Source organism: Rhincodon typus, chromosome 1 (assembly GCF_021869965.1).
Source record: "Rhincodon typus isolate 14 chromosome 1, sRhiTyp1.1, whole genome shotgun sequence".
NCBI classification, from domain to species: Eukaryota; Metazoa; Chordata; class Chondrichthyes; order Orectolobiformes; family Rhincodontidae; genus Rhincodon; species Rhincodon typus.
Window position 1 is genome coordinate 7,554,674 of NC_063332.1, and position 15,819 is coordinate 7,570,492.

A 15,819-nucleotide genomic window follows, 5' to 3' on the forward strand; every position below is an offset into this window, starting at 1 on the left:
GATGCTGCTTGGCCTGCTGTGTTCATCCAGCTCTGGATCCAAAATTGGCTTTGTGACAGAAGGTAATGGTTGTTAGGTGGTTTATGACAGGAAAGTGATGTCCACTGGCGTACCACAGAGCTCAGTGCTGGGTCCTATTGTGTACATTAGTGATCTAGACATGAATGTTAGAGGTATGATCAGTAAGCTCACAGATGGCATGAAAATTGGTGGGGCGGTAAATAGCAATGAGGAAAGCCTTAGACAACAGGATGATATAGATGGTCTGGTCAGAAGGCTGAACAGTGGCAAATACAATTTAATCCTGAAAAGTATGAGGTGATATATTTTGGGACAACTAACGACGTAAGGTAGTACACGTTGATGTTATGACCTGAGGAAGTACGGAGGATGGAAAGGACCTTGATGTGTATGTCCACAGATCCTTAAAGACGGCAGGACAGGTAGGTAACGTGAATAAAAAAGCGTATGGGATACTTGGCTTTATCAGTCAAGGCATTGAATACAAGAGCAGGGAGGTTATAATGGAGCTGTATATAACGTTAGTTAGGTACAGCTGGAGAATAGTTTGCATTTCTAGTCACCACACTATTGGAAGAATGTGATTGCACTAGACAGGAGATTCACAAGGACGTTGCCTGGACTGGAGCGATTCAAAGATGAAAAGAGACTGGATAGACTGCGGTTGTTTTCCTCAGAGCAAAGAAGTCTGTGAGGAATCTGATGGAGTTGTACAAGGTTCTGTGGGGCACAGAAAGGTAGTTAAGGAGAATTTTTTCCCTTTGTAGAGGGGTGAATGTCAGGGGGCACCGTTTTAAGGAAAAGATGATGAGGATTAGAGGAGATGTGAGGAAAAATAATTTCACCCAGAGGGTTGTGGATGTCAGGAACTCACTGCCTAAGATGACGGTAGAGGCAGGAACTCTCAAAAGATTTGAAGCACTATTCAGATGAACAAGTAAAACATGATAGCATAGAAGGCTACGAACCAAGTGCTGGGAAATGGGATTATAGTATATCGACGCTTGATGACTGGCCTGAACACGATGGGCCGAAGGGTGATGCTGTATGAATGTCTACGACGAACAGACGAGCCCTGATCTTATTGAATGAAAGAGCAGGCTTGAGTGGCCGAATGGCCTATTTTGTTGTTAATTGGCGAGTACAGAGTTGGGCAATAAATGTTGCCTAGCCAATGATGCCCTCATTCCGTTAATGAATAAAAAAGTTTGCTTGTTCTCTATTCCAGTTGAGTCTACACAAGTCTAAATCTATACAACCATCGAGTAAAATGGTTTTACATTCTCTATGCTAAATCTCTAATGTTTAACATCAGATCTGCGCGCCTTATTGCAGACCCCTTAACCAATAAAAACAGTCCAGTTATCTTTTCTTCACTCCTTTGTAACCGTAAACACCTCTCTAAAACTGCCTCCTGTACAATCCCCCAGCTCCTGGCTCCACCAATGCCCTTACATGCTCCTGAGGGTGTCAACAGGGCATGTTTTTGTGCTTCATTCAGACTCATACTGGTATACAGCACATCACGTGCCAGCCTGAATGTTCTGCTCAACACCTCTGGACAGGGCCTTAAAACCTCACCTTCCGAGTCAGTGGCAGGTGTGCTATCCAAAGAACCCCGGTTGGTATAGAAGCTCAAACCATGACCAAAATGATGAAGAAACAACACAAGTAACAGAAGGCTACAGAGTGAAACACAGGGAGACATAGCTGTCTCTGACCTCTCAGATCAGGATCGATGGGCCGAGTGGCCTACTTCCACTCCCTAGGTGTTATTGGCTATGGGCTTATGGTCTCCTCCTCCAGATCAGATGAAGGAACTCTGCAAAAACCAAGTATAGATTGCATACTATCACGTTCTCAGGCTGTTTCGGTCTGAGATGAGGAAACATTTTCTCGCTCATTTGGTGGTTAGCCTGTGGAAACCGTGACTACAGAAGGCTGTGGATACCAGATCACTCAATATGTTCAAGAAGGAGATTGATAAATTCTAAGATTTTAAAGGGATTGAGGGGTATGGAGAACCAATGGGAATATGACTTTGAGATTGTGGACCAGCCATGATCATATTGAATGATGGAGCAAGTTCAAAGGCTGAAAGGCTGCCCCTTCTCCTAGTTTCTGTGTCTCACGCAATATTTTCAGACAACACTGGAGGGAACTTTGACGTTAATTAACTTCACCAATGCCCCAAGTCATGAAAATCCAAACAGTCTCAATTGACAAGGTCAGAACTCAATTTTACATGGTGCAAGAACTCCCTCCATTGGTGGCAGAATGATATAGCATGCAGACCTCTATCTCGCAGGAACATTTGATAAGTTCCATCCTCATAATGTTTCACTCTGTAAAATGAGGTTGACTTGACTTCCCGACCCACTGGGTCAAATATCCACTTGTTTTCCTCTCCATCTCCATTTTGAAATAAAACAGAAGTTCAAAGCAAGTGAAGCACACAGATAACTTTTTTTTTCTGATAAACATCTTCTAATGATTGTGATCCTGGATGTTGATGGCATCTGATATCTAGGGAGTAAATCATAGAATCATACAGTATAGAAGAGGTCCTTTGGCCCATCAAGTCTGTACTACCAAAACTACACAGGTCCCACCTTCCAGCACTCAACCCATAGCTTCAAATGTTATGACACATTTAAAGTCAGTGAGGCTATCCATCTCAACAACTCATCCAGGGAGTGCATCCAAGACCCTCCTCACCCTCTGGATGAAAAGGTATTTCCTCAAATCCCCTGTAAACCTCCTGCTTTTTGCTTTAAATTGATGCTCCCTTGTTATTGACCTTTCAACGAAGGGGAACAGCTGCTTTCTATTCACCCTGCCCTCATAATCTTACACACCTCTATTAGGTCCCCCCATCAACCTTCCCTGCACCAAAGAAAACAACCTGAGCTTCTCCAGCCTCCCTTCATCGCTGAAGTGCTTCATCCCAAGTAGCATCCTGGTGAATCTTCTCAGCATTCCTTCCAGTGCAATCACATCCTTTCTGTACTGTGGTGACCAGAATTGCACACAGTACTCTAGCGGTGGCCTCATCAAAGTCTCCAACATAACAACTCCAACATAACCTCCCTGCTCTTATAATCTATGCCTCAACTAATAAAGGCAAGTGTCCCATATGCCTTTTTTAATACCCTATTAACCTGTCCTGCCACCTTCAGGGATCTGTGACAAATACCCCAAGATCTCTCCGCTCTTCTGAGCTTCCTTGTATCCTGATACAAGAAGTGTTTAATTCCTGGGGTTAGCTAGTGCATTTTCTTGGCCTAACATTCTGTGACTTCTAAAAAAATAAGTTTTTAACAAGGATTTGTGCAGAATGGACCTATTCTCTTGAAGAATCAGAATTAATTCCATTAGAAGTTTTGACAAGGTAGAACCTGAAAGGCTGTTGATTCCTGGTGGGAGAGTCTAGAATCCAAAATCATAGTTTCAGGATTAAGATTCACTCATTTACCACCGAGATAGGGAGAAATGTCTTCACTTCAAATGTTGTGAACATTTGCACCTCTCTACCCCAGAGATGTGTAGATGCTCTATTATGGCGTGTATTAAAGGCTGAGATTGATGGAACATTGTGAGCAGGCAACAAAGTGACGTGGAGATGGAGAAGTGACTGTAATCTTGCTGAATGATGCATTAGCTTCAGGGAGATGTATTCCTGCTTCTTATAACAAAATTAAATTCTTTGGTTGTGTGTTGGATTTAAGACATTCAACTCTTCAAACCGCTCCACCATTCGATAGATCATGACTGATCAAGTTGCAGTCTCAACTCCCTTTCCTGTCTGCATCTTGTTGCTCTTGATTCACTTGCCTGTCAAAAATTTAGGGTACATGAGTATTGAGTAGTAACGTCCAGAGGCCTAATTACTAATCCAGAACTCCAGGCTAATGCTGTGGGGACATAGGCACAAATCTCACCTGGTAAAATATAAAGTTAATGAATACGTCTGGAATGGAAAGTTAGTCTCAGTAATAGTGACTAGTGAACCATGAAATTAGCATTGATTAATGCAAAATCCCATCTGGTTCACTAATGCGTTTTAAGGAACAAAATCTGCCATTCTTACCTTGTCCCCACAGCAATGTGGTTGACTCTTAACTGCCCTCAGAAATGGCCTAGCAATTCCAGGTAGACTCACCAAATTGTATATAACTTGTACTGAAAATGCAGGAGCATTAATAGCAGCAACCAAGTTAAAGATGTTCCTATCCACCAGATGGTGCTGTCTAACTGGATACTCATGGTAATATCATAAACCAGATAGTGAAATCATAGAACCCCTACAGTGTGGGAACAGGCCCTTCGGCCCAACAGGTCCACACTGACCCTTGGAGCATCCCACCCAGACCCATCCCCCTATAACACACCTAATCTACACATCCCTGAACACTACAGGCTGGCCAATCTACCTAGCCTGCACATCTTTGATCTGGGGGGGCGTGGAAACCGGAGCACCCGGAGGAAACCCACACAGACACGGGGAGAATGTGCAAACTCCACACAGACAGTCGCCTGAGGGTGGAATCAAACCTGGGTCCCTGGCGCTGTGAGGCAGCAGTGCTAACCACTGAGCCACCGTGCCGCCCCAAATGTTGCTACAATAAACCACACACTGACTTTTATTTTGGTTCATCCTGGTTTTGCTTTACCTTATTTTAGTGAAGATGGAAGTGGCTTACTCTTGGCAAAAAAATGCCATTAAGGACCTCTCACTGGTACTTACGTTGCAGCTGAGCAGTTAAAGGTAACCACTGACAACAACTGAATTTACGTAGCCCCTTTAACATAGCAAAACATCCCCAGTTACTTCTCAGCTTATCAGATAAAATGCAATATAGGGCCTCATAAGGACAGATATGGGACCAGATGATCTTGGTACCAGAGGTGAGTTTTCAGGGGCCTTTTAAAGGAGGAAAGAAAATCAGAGGCAGGGACAGAATTCCAGAACTTAGGGTCGAGGCAGCTAAAGATGTAAAGAAAAGCGAAATTTGAATCAAACGCAGCGAGTGCTGGAGAAACTCAGCAGGTCTGGCAGGATCTGTGGATAGAGAAACAGTTAACATTTTGAGTCCAGTGACCCTGCCTTAGAACTCCAGATTTTATTGAATTCTAATTTCTCCACTTGTGTGTATTTATCATCCCTCAGTGTTCTGATAAAGGAGTCATATCAAACTCAAAATGTTAAATTAATTCATTCCCATGGATTGTGGATGTCATTGACTCTACAGCATTTATTGCCCATTTCTAATTGCCAAGAGGGTAGACAAGAGTCAACTGCAATGCTGTGGTCTGGAGTCACATGTAGGTCAGAATGGGTAAGGATGACATTCTTCCTTTCCCAAAAGACAATTGACAAAGGTTTAATGGTCTATATTAGGTCTTTAATTCCAGGTTTTTATTGATTTCAAATTCCACCATCTGCCATGGTAGGATTTAACCCCAGGACCCCAGAACATTACCAGGGTCTCTGAATTAATAGCCTCGCGATAGTACCATTAGGTCATTAGCGATGTCTATCTCTCCACAGTTGCTGTTGTACCTGCTGAGTTTCTCCAGCATTCTCTGTGCTTTTTACAGATAAAGACATGGTCACCGATGACAGAGAGTGTACAATTAGGGATGATGAAGGTGCTAGAATTGGAGGATCACAATGACCCTGAGGCTTCTCCAGCTGGAGGAGATCATAGAATCAATACATTATGGAAGCAGGCTATTCGGCCCATCAAATCCCCACCGACCTGCCAAAGAGCATCCAACCCAGACTCACCCTGTCTCTGCATTCTCCAGGCTAATCCAACTCACCCACACACCCCTGGACACTATGGGTAATTCAGCATGGCCAATCCCCCTAACCTGCACATCTTTGGACTGTGGGAGGAAACCAGAGCACCCAGCAGAAAACCACACAGACACGGGAAGAATGTGCAAACTTCACACAGACAGTCGCCCGAGGGTGGGATCGAATCCGGGTCCCTGGCACTGTGAGGTAGCACTGCTAACCACTGAGCCACCGTGCCACCACCTGGTGACAGAGATTGATGGGCAAGGAGTGGCCAGAGCATGATTATGTGCAAGATCACAGAGGAATTTGAAGATCAGAATTTTGACTTTGCCGGGTGAGGTTTCCTGTTGTGAGTGAGGACATACCTGCTTTGGATGAATTCAAGTCTATGGATGGTAGAAGTCTGTAGGCTAGCCATGAATAGAGATAAGAAAGTCACGAATAAGGGTTTCAGCAGCAAATGAGCTGAGGCAGCATATGAATCAAGCAATGTTACTAAGGTGGGACTAGGTGGTCTTGGTTGAAAGTTGTGGGTAAATCTTTGGGTAAAATATGACACCAATGTTGTCAATGATCTGGTTTGGTGATAGTAAGAACTGCTGATGCTGGAGTCAGAGATAACACAGTGTGGAGTTGGAGGAACACAGCAGGCCAGGCAGCATCAGGGGAGCAGGAAAACTGACGTTTCGGGTCGTGACCCTTCTTCAGGGTCTTTCTAAAGAAGGATCCCGATCCGAAATGTCAGCTTTTCTGCTCCTCTGATGCTGCCTGGTCCAATAATCTGGTTTAATGTCAAACAGAGGTCACCGAGAGAGATAGATTGGTGGTCAGGGGCCACAGTTTGTATCAGGGACTGAAGACGATGTCTTCAATCATTCTAATTTGGGAGGAAATTTCTGTTCAACCTGCACTATATTTTACACAATTGCTTAGTCAACTCAGAGATTAAGGATCAAGGTAATAGTAGGATTGATCTGGGAGTCTTGCATACATTTGGCACTACGGAGCCAAGGATAGATTCTTTGGGGAGTCCATACATAACACCAACAGGTGTATCTCTTGCAAGCTGTCTATCATGGTTCAGCAGGAGATTTCTTTCCTCTGAGGAAGAAATTAATAGATTCAGACCCCACAGAATTGTTGAAGCTCAACAGGAATCCATTCAGCCCATTGTATCTGCACCAGCTTTCTGAGCATTTGGCCTTAGTGCCGATCTCTTCCCTTTTCCCCATAACCCTGCATGGTGTTATTATTTACAGAAACACCTCATGCTTTCTTGGACATTTCACTTGATCCTGCTACCACCACACTTCCAGTCAGTGCACTCACCTTGCATTTGCTTCTTTTGGAAAACACTAAATCTTTGTCCTCTAGTTCTCGAACCTCTAAATATGTACCGAGAGGGAACCGTTTCTATCTACTCTGTCCAGACCCCTCATGATTCTCACCTTAGAGACTTGAAACTACAATCTAAGGCGAGATATCCAGTGCAATAATGAGGCAGTACTGCACTATCAATGGGAAAGTCCTTCAGACCATTGTTTATGTTATGATACTTATGCCATCAAGAGGTACTTCATTGTCTGTAAAGTACTTTGCGATATCCTGAGGCCATCCTGGGCATGCAAGTATTTAGCTTTTACAAATGCCTACCTATGACAAAGACTGTGATTTCATACAGATGTAGGCTACAGACATTGTAGCTCTGTTAAAGCAAATTGCTGTGGGATTTCAGCCGTTTACCTGTAGATTTTCTCTATTTGACAGATATCCACATCAGACAATGTGTATTACTTGTCTCTGACCAAATTGTATTATTTGATCTGTACAACGACAACCAACATTCTCATAACATCTTTAACAGTAAAACTTCCCAAGGCACTGTAGAGAAGTGTAAAAGAAAATTTGACCCCGAAACAGATAAAGATTTATCAATATAACTGACCAAAAGCACGGTCAATGCTTATAAGAGTTATCTTAAAAGAGGTGGAGCAATGAGGGATTTTGTGGAGGAATTTCCATGACCATGGGCTTTGGCAACTAAAGGCACTACCATTCGCGGAGCAGGCTCAAAGGGTTTGCACTTGTTCCTAGTTTCTTAAGGAAAATGATGGCACAATGGAAATCAGAGATTCTTAAGCGGCTAGAATGGAGAAGAGTAGACATCTCGGAGTGTTGTTGGAGATTACAATGACAGCCCAGAGCTGCTTGTGCAGATCTTTTGTAACATTATATGTCTTACTTAAGTCCTTAGTTTATTTCTGGTAAGTTTAACGAGGCTAATAAATGGAAGGATGACAGGACACCTCAGACCCATTGGGAGCATGAGTGCTCCACGTGAGAACTCCAGAAAGTATCTCGCCAATCACATATACAATGGAGTACCCTGAGAATGTGTTTTGGATCCTGAGTAGCCATGGGCATCATCTGAAATCTGAAAGGCTGAGAAGTAGATGGGTGACACCTTTCTGTACGTGACCAATGTGCAACATTAACGCTTCACGAGCAAGGGAGGGCATGGCTGACAATCAACCAGGAGGATATGTATATGTTCCTACGACCAGGGAGGTCAAGCCGGATTTTCCTGAGGATATGGAATTCATCAATAAGTTTTCAGCCAGAAGATGGGAAAGCAACAAGGATAATAATTCTGCAATATAGGAACAGGAGACAGTTCTGCAGCTTGAATCTAGGATGAATGGCTACTTCCTCTCTGATTAGGTGAATTATGTCACAGAATGATTGCAGAATACCCCAAAGGGGAAGAGGTTCATCGTACAGTCTATGGGAGATTGACAAGCAGACCCTCAAAGACAATGTATGAACTACTCCCCTTTTTGCAAACTGGTCAGTACAAAAATCTGATATATAATTGATTAGATTAATGTGTTGCTGGGGACATGGTGCAGCAGGGAACGCTTCAGATTCCTGCATTGTTGATACTAGTGTGGGGAAAGTTACACTTATAGGGGTCGGTAGATTGTACTGAATAGAGGTGGACCGGAGAAATTTATGGACTAGCTTGCAAGTGTTGGAAGGGTTTAAACAAACATATAGGGGGATAGAAATTGGAATGCAACATTATCTTTTCTCCTTAAAGTGCACAAAACTGGCAGAGATCAGTAGCACCATGAGAAAGGAACGCAATAAGGTCTGAGATCTAAAGTTATAGATACGAATGTAGGAGAGTTATCAGTAAGTTTGCAGATGTTACAAAATTGGTGGGGTAGCAAATGAAAAGGATGGCCTTAGATTAGAGAAGAATATAGGCAGGTTGGTCAGATTAGTTAATGTGTGGCAAATAGAATTCAATCTGGACAAAAGTGAGGTGACACTCTTGGGCAGGATAAACAAGGCAAGGGAATACATGATCCCTGGGAAGGACCCTGGGAAGCACTGAGGATCAAAGGCAGCTTGATGTACGTGGCCATTGGTGCCTCAAGGTATTGAGAAAGGTGGATAACGTGGTTAAGAAGGTATGTGGGAGACTTGTCTTTATTTGACGAGGCATAGAATCTAAGAGGCTATGCTGGAACTAGGGATTCTATGGTTCTTTGAAAACGTTGTTTAGGCCACAGCTAGATTATTGCATGCAATTCTGGAATCCACATTATTGGAGGCATGTGACAGCATTAGAGAGGGTACAGAGGAGATTTACCAGGATGTTGCCTGCGCTACAGATTTTCAGTGATGAAGAGAGATCGGACAGACTGAGATGGAGAAGAGAATTGATAGAGATGTATAAAATCACGAATGGCATAGATAGACAGGAAGAAACTTTTCTCCCCTTGATGGAGGGATCAATGACTAAGAGGCATAGATGTAAGATAACAGGGCAGAAGGTTTAGAAGAGATATGACCAAAAGCTTTTCTACACAGAGGGAGTCTGGAACTCACTGCCTGTAAGTGTGGTAGAGGCAGAAACCCTCATAACATTTAAAAAGTATTTACATTGTGGGCCAAATGCTGAAAAATAGTTCGGTGGTTGAATTTGACCAGCATGAATGCAATGGGCTGGAGGGTCTTTTCTATGGTGTAGAACTTTATGACTCTAGATTGAGTTTTACTATGCATGGATATAATTGCACTGTAGCAAATAAAATTGGTCATAAAAAGAGAATTTCAGGTCAACAGGAAAGTACAGGCAGATGGATTAGACAAGGTGGTCTTGAAAAGAATTGGCATGAACCTGATAGGCTGAAGGGCCTGCTTCTGTAGTTATTCTACAACTTGATTGAGGTTTGAGATAAAGGGGAATAGATAGGCAGATACTATTTCCACTGGTTGGGAAGGCTATGACTATTAGGATAGTCTAAAAATTAGAGCAGAACATTTTGGGAGTGAAATTGATCAACACTTCATGCAAAGGGTGACGGAATTTTGAATCTTATTTGTGCAATAGTGTTCCAAAGTTGGGTCAGATGTCAATCTTAGCAAAGTAACAGAGTTCTTTGTGGCCAAAAGTTATTAAGTGATATGCAACAAAGATGGGTGTAAGGAGTTAGGTCACCTATCTCTTTGAATGTCAGAAACAGGCTGAAGGGATTAAGCTGCGCATTCCTGTTACTATACATCTATCCCCAATTTTCAGATCACAGTCAGAAGGTCTCTCAGTTAGGCAGGCCCCTACACTTCAACACATCCTACAAGCCACTTCTAGACACTTCTCTCCTTTGGTCACAATATCAAGTGGCTGAATTTATTTTTATAGACGTGGGACATTGTTGTTGTTGGCTGGCCATTTATTACTAGTCCCAGTTGCACTTGAAAGATGGTAGCGAGCTGCTTTCTTGAACTGCTGCAATCCATGCACTGTGGGTACACCTATAATGCCCTCGGCTGGGGGTGGGGAAATCCAGGATTTTGACCGAGCAACACTGAAAAAAATGGCGATATATTTTCAGTCAGGGTGGAAAGTGGATTAGAGGGAATTTGCAAGTGGTCGTGTTTCCATGTATCTGCTGCCCTTGGCCTTCTCGATGGAAGTGGTTATAGGTTTGGAAGGTACTGTCTAGGAATCTTTGGCGATCTGGGTTTGGAGATGTTTGCACTAGTAGGAGAGGCTAGGACCTGAGAGCACAGCCTCAGAGTGAAGGAATAACCATTTAGAACTGAGCTGACAGGAATTTCTTCACTCAGAACACAGTTAATCTGTAAAACCTATTGTACAGAGGGCTGTGGCAGCCAAGTCATCAAGTGCATTTATGACAGAGATAGATAGGTTTTTGATTAGTAAGGGGATCAAGGGTTTGGGGAGAAGGCAGTAAAATGGGTTTGACAAACAGATCAGCCATGAGTGAACAGCAGAGCAGACTGGAAGGGCTGAATGGTCTAATTTTGTTCCTGTGTCATAAGGATTTTCTTCAGGGTATCTTGTTGATGGTACACAGTACTGCTACTGAGCATCAGTGCTGGAATAACTGAATACTTGTTGATATGGTGCTAATCAAGCAGGCTATGTCCTAGGTGGTGTTGAGCTTTTTGAGTGTTGTTGGAGCTGCACTCATCCATAAAAGTGGGGAGTATTCCATCACGTGCCTTGGACATAGAGGAGAGGCTTTCGGGAGTCAGGAGGTGAGCTACTGGCTGCAATATTCCAAGCTTCTGACCTGGTCTTGTAGCCAATGTGTTTATGTGGCAAGTCCAGTTCAGTTTTTAGTCAATGGTAAGCCAAGGATGTTGATAGTGGGGGATTCAGTGAGGGTAACACTGGTGAACGTTAAGGGACGGTGGTTAGATTGTCTGTTATTGGTGATGGTCACTGCCTGCAACTTATGGCATGACCGTTATTTGCCATTTTCAGCCCAAGCCTGGATAGCATCTAGATCTTGTTGAAGCAGTCCATGTTAGAATGCAATGTTTGAGGAATCATGAATGGTGTTGAACATTTGTACCATCATCAGCAAACATCCCCATTTCTGACCTTACGATGGAGGGAAGGTCATTGATAAAGCAGTTGAAAATGGTTGCAAATGGGGAAAATGGTTGTGGTTGTTGGACTTTAGTCATCTTGGCTCCAGGACATCTCTGCAGGAGTTCCTCAGGGTACTGTCCTCGGCCCAAGGTATGACTCTAATGAGCAGAGAAAATTTGTGAAGGCTCCTTGATGCCACAATCTGTTAAATGCAGCCTTGATGTCAAGGCCTATCACATTCACTTCACTTTAGTGCTTCAGAAGATTTCACAACAATGCAGGAAAGCTCTTCTGCTATCATTTCTTGGGATGTATGCCAACTCACACTGTGAAAGGCAAGAGTATCCAGGAACATTTCTATCCAGGCGAGGGAGCACAAATAAAAAAAAGCTGCTAATGACTTGTCACCAAGTTTCATAGAGATCATAGAGATTGCTGCTTAAAACTAACAAAAAAAAAGCATGAATTTCCTTTTTATAAAAAATTCAATCTTGGGATGTGAGGCAGTGTTTATTTGCCTGTTCCCAACCACCTTCGAGAAAGTTGCAGTAAGCCATTATTTTGAACCACTGCTGTCCATGTGGAGGGAGAAAGTGGCCCCTTGTATTCTGGCTCTTCCCAGCCCTGGCATTTGTGCCACTCAAGATGGCGGTGAAGCAGGGGTCCTGAGCTGGAACCTGTCCACTTCGACCACTTTTCTTTTTCTTTCACTCCCCCCCCAACCCCTTATCTTTTTTCTATTTTCCTTTACTTACCGCTTGTCCTGAGCACGGATGCCATCGGCAATGAGAGCCCAGTGCAGATCTCAAGCGGGCCCACAGCAGAGGATAGTGGGCTCTTACTTTCCAGGGTGAACATCAGAATTGGCAGCTGCTACATTAGCAATGTCAGCCCAGTGGCAAAAAATGGTACCTGAGGAATGACAGCTTGGTTGTGGTAATGAGCTGGTTCCAGACTGATTGACTCTTCAAGCTATAAAAGGATCGTAACTTCCCCTCCTCGGTGGTCGAGAACGCCCTCAACCGTGTCTCCCACATCTCCCGCACCTCATCCCTCACACCCCGTCCACGCAATAAAAACCAAAAAAGAATCCCCCTCGTCCTCACGTACCACCCCACCAACCTCCGGATCCAACGCATCATCCTCTGACACTTCCGCCATCTGCAATCCGACCCCACCACCAAAGACATCTTTCCCTCCCCACCTTTATCTGCTTTCCGGAGGGACAACTCTCTCCGTGACTCCCTTGTCCGCTCCACACTCCCCTCCAGCTCCACCACACCCGGCACTTTTCCCTGCAACCGCAGGAAGTGCTACACCTGCCCCCATACCTCCTCCCTCACCCCCATCCCAGGCCCCAAGAAGACTTTCCACATCAAGCAGATGTTCACCTGCACATCTGCCAATGTGGTATACTGCATCCGCTGTACCCGGTGTGGCTTCCTCTACATCGGGGAAACCAAGCGGAGACTCGGGGACCGCTTTGCAGAACACCTACGCTCGGTTCGCAACAAACAACTGCACCTCCCAGTCGCGAACCATTTCAACTCCCCCTCCCATTCCTCAGACGACATGTCCATCCTGGGCCTCCTGCAGTGCCACAACGATGCCACCCGAAGGTTGCAGGAACAGCAACTCATATTCCGCTTGGGAACCCTGCAGCCCAATGGTATCAATGTGGATTTCACAAGTTTCAAAATCTCCCCTCCCCCCACCGCATCCCAAAACCAGTCCAGCTCGTCCCTGCCTCCCTAATCTGTTCTTCCTCCCACCTATCCCCTCTCCCCACCTCAAGCCGCACCTCCATCTCCTACCGACCAACCTCATCCCGCCCCCTTGACCTGTCCGTCCTCCCTGGACTGACCTATCCCCTTCCTAACTCCCTACCTACACTCACCTTTCCTGGCTCCATCCCCGCCTCTTTGACCTGTTTGTTTCCTCTCCACCTATCCTCTCCTCTATCCCTCTTCTATCCGCCTCCCACTCTCTCCCTATTTATTTCAAAACCCCCTTCCCCTCCCCCTTTTCTGATGAAGGGTCTAGGCCCGAAACGTCAGCCTCTCTGCTCCTATGATGCTGCTTGGCCTGCTGTGTTCATCCAGCCCTGCACCTTGTTGTCTCTTTCCATTTTCCTTTCCTTTTTCTTAAATTGTTCAAAATGGTGCCAGATCATGGCAACTCTGGAAAAGCCTTTCACTGTATTTTACCGTTTTTCTTCTCCACTATAAAATATATGTGACAATATAATCATTCATTCAGTCCTATAAAGGCCAGTATTCCATAAGTATTTTTAAATTAGTTCATGCACTTAATTATTGGTCCATAAATTGCAATGCCCTGGATGGTTCAATCAACTAATTTAGCAAAATGTTCAGCACCTATGCCAACATTTGTTGCTTGGGCACACCCATGAAAAAAAGAGACCACAAGGGTACCCAGTATGCCCATCCTTAATGTAGTTGGAGGAATGAACGCCCCATCCTGTTTAGGGAGATAGGATAGAGGGAAGGAGGAGAAAATTCAGTTCAGGGAGAAATAAAGTGCAAAATTCCATTTGCTTAGATTTCAAGCTTGATATCATTTTCACTTTTGCAATTTACACGGAGGCACTGAATACTTGAAAGAATCCAAAGGTTTACAACAATACAGAACAAACCTTTACAGAAGTTGCAAAAGCACACATTCTCCAATACCTTTTGTTAAAAAGAGGAATATTTTGTAAATTTGAGCAATTATGGACGATACAACACTACCAAAATTAACTGCAGTGTGGAAAACAAATAGATCTCAATTTCCACTGATATCAATTAAAGGGGTTTTAAAAATGTGTAAAATTCTCCCCCCTTAAACAGAATGCTGTAGAACCCAATACTTTATTGGGACACATGAACACATTTATCATTTCATAACACATTATCTAAAAAAGCCATTCTGTTAGTGCAAATTTCACTGAAAAAAGCTTTTTTTAATACACTACATACCCCATCAAAAAAAAAAGGAAATAAATAAGCATACAAACAGCCAATTGTACAGGTTGAATAGTTACTTCTGGCTGCCGTTCTTGGTTCTGAACTGACTCACAAACAGCCGAAGATGAGGTTCTATCATGCATTTGCAGGATTACCATCAGCTTGGACGCTGCTGCTGTAAGGATGAATAGAAGCATGAGGTTTACGTGAAGTGTGTCTGTCAGAAGAAGAGAGTGTGCAGGAAACACATTTGTCTTGAATATCCTCCTTGAGGCCAGCCCACAGTCACTGTTTGACCCGACTGGAGACAACTGAAAGACCAGTGAGGGTGAATAGATGGCAACAGTGGCAGAGTACTTGGCCCTTTCACAAATTACCACCAGGCTACAGAGGGGGTTGCCTTAAATTTACAAGCAGATCTAAGCTGGTTGGACACAGTCTATTTGGTAGGTAGAGCTGCATAGACCATATGATTGTAGGTAAAAATTAATGTTTTCCAAAGTCCAGGCTTGCTCAGCACACCAGGTTGCTTTCTAAAAACACTGACAGCACATTTTGACGCACTGGAAGAGTTGTTTGTCTGCCTCTGCTTTCACCTTCCTCGCTTCTCTTTCACACTATAGTGAAGGACCATTGGTGTTGGCTGAAATAAAAAGCAGAAAGTGAAGTTAAAAAATAAAATGGGAAAATGCAGGGTTACAGGGATAGGAGAGGTTGTGGTGGGTGCAAGCGGGATGCTCTTCAGAAAGTCAGTTTGGATTCGATGGGTCAAATGGCCTGCTTCCACACTGTTTGGGTTCCACGATTCTTCTACTCTACCAAACCCATTCAGAATTTTGTTTCACTCGAGTTGCTTTTCATTTTTGTGAACTCAAGAACATAAAGGCCCCGATTCTGCCAACTCTCGCATTCCAGGCATCATTCCAATGAGCCTTTACTACATCTTGAGACCAATATATCCTTCTGTTAATAAGATGACCAAGAATGTACACAATAACCTAGATGTAGTCCCAAAGCCCTATATAATTATACAAGACCCTTACTCATACACCAACGCCTCTGGCTAACATGCTATTTGCCTTAATTGCTTGCTTAGCTGAATAACAATC

The 15,819-nt window shown here is 43.8% G+C and overlaps 1 protein-coding gene across 2 annotated transcripts in view; it reads right to left on the minus strand.

The window, feature by feature from the left end:
* Positions 1–14,299: 14,299 nt before the first annotated feature.
* Positions 14,300–15,819, minus strand: part of pcgf1 (polycomb group ring finger 1) — a 59,939-nt gene continuing 58,419 nt past the window's right edge. For both annotated transcript variants that reach the window (XM_048599968.1, XM_048599974.1), the window contains exon 9: positions 14,300–15,353. In XM_048599968.1, the coding sequence (XP_048455925.1) occupies positions 15,303–15,353 (51 nt within the window). In that variant the 3' untranslated portion in view covers positions 14,300–15,302. The remainder of the gene's footprint in view (positions 15,354–15,819) is intronic.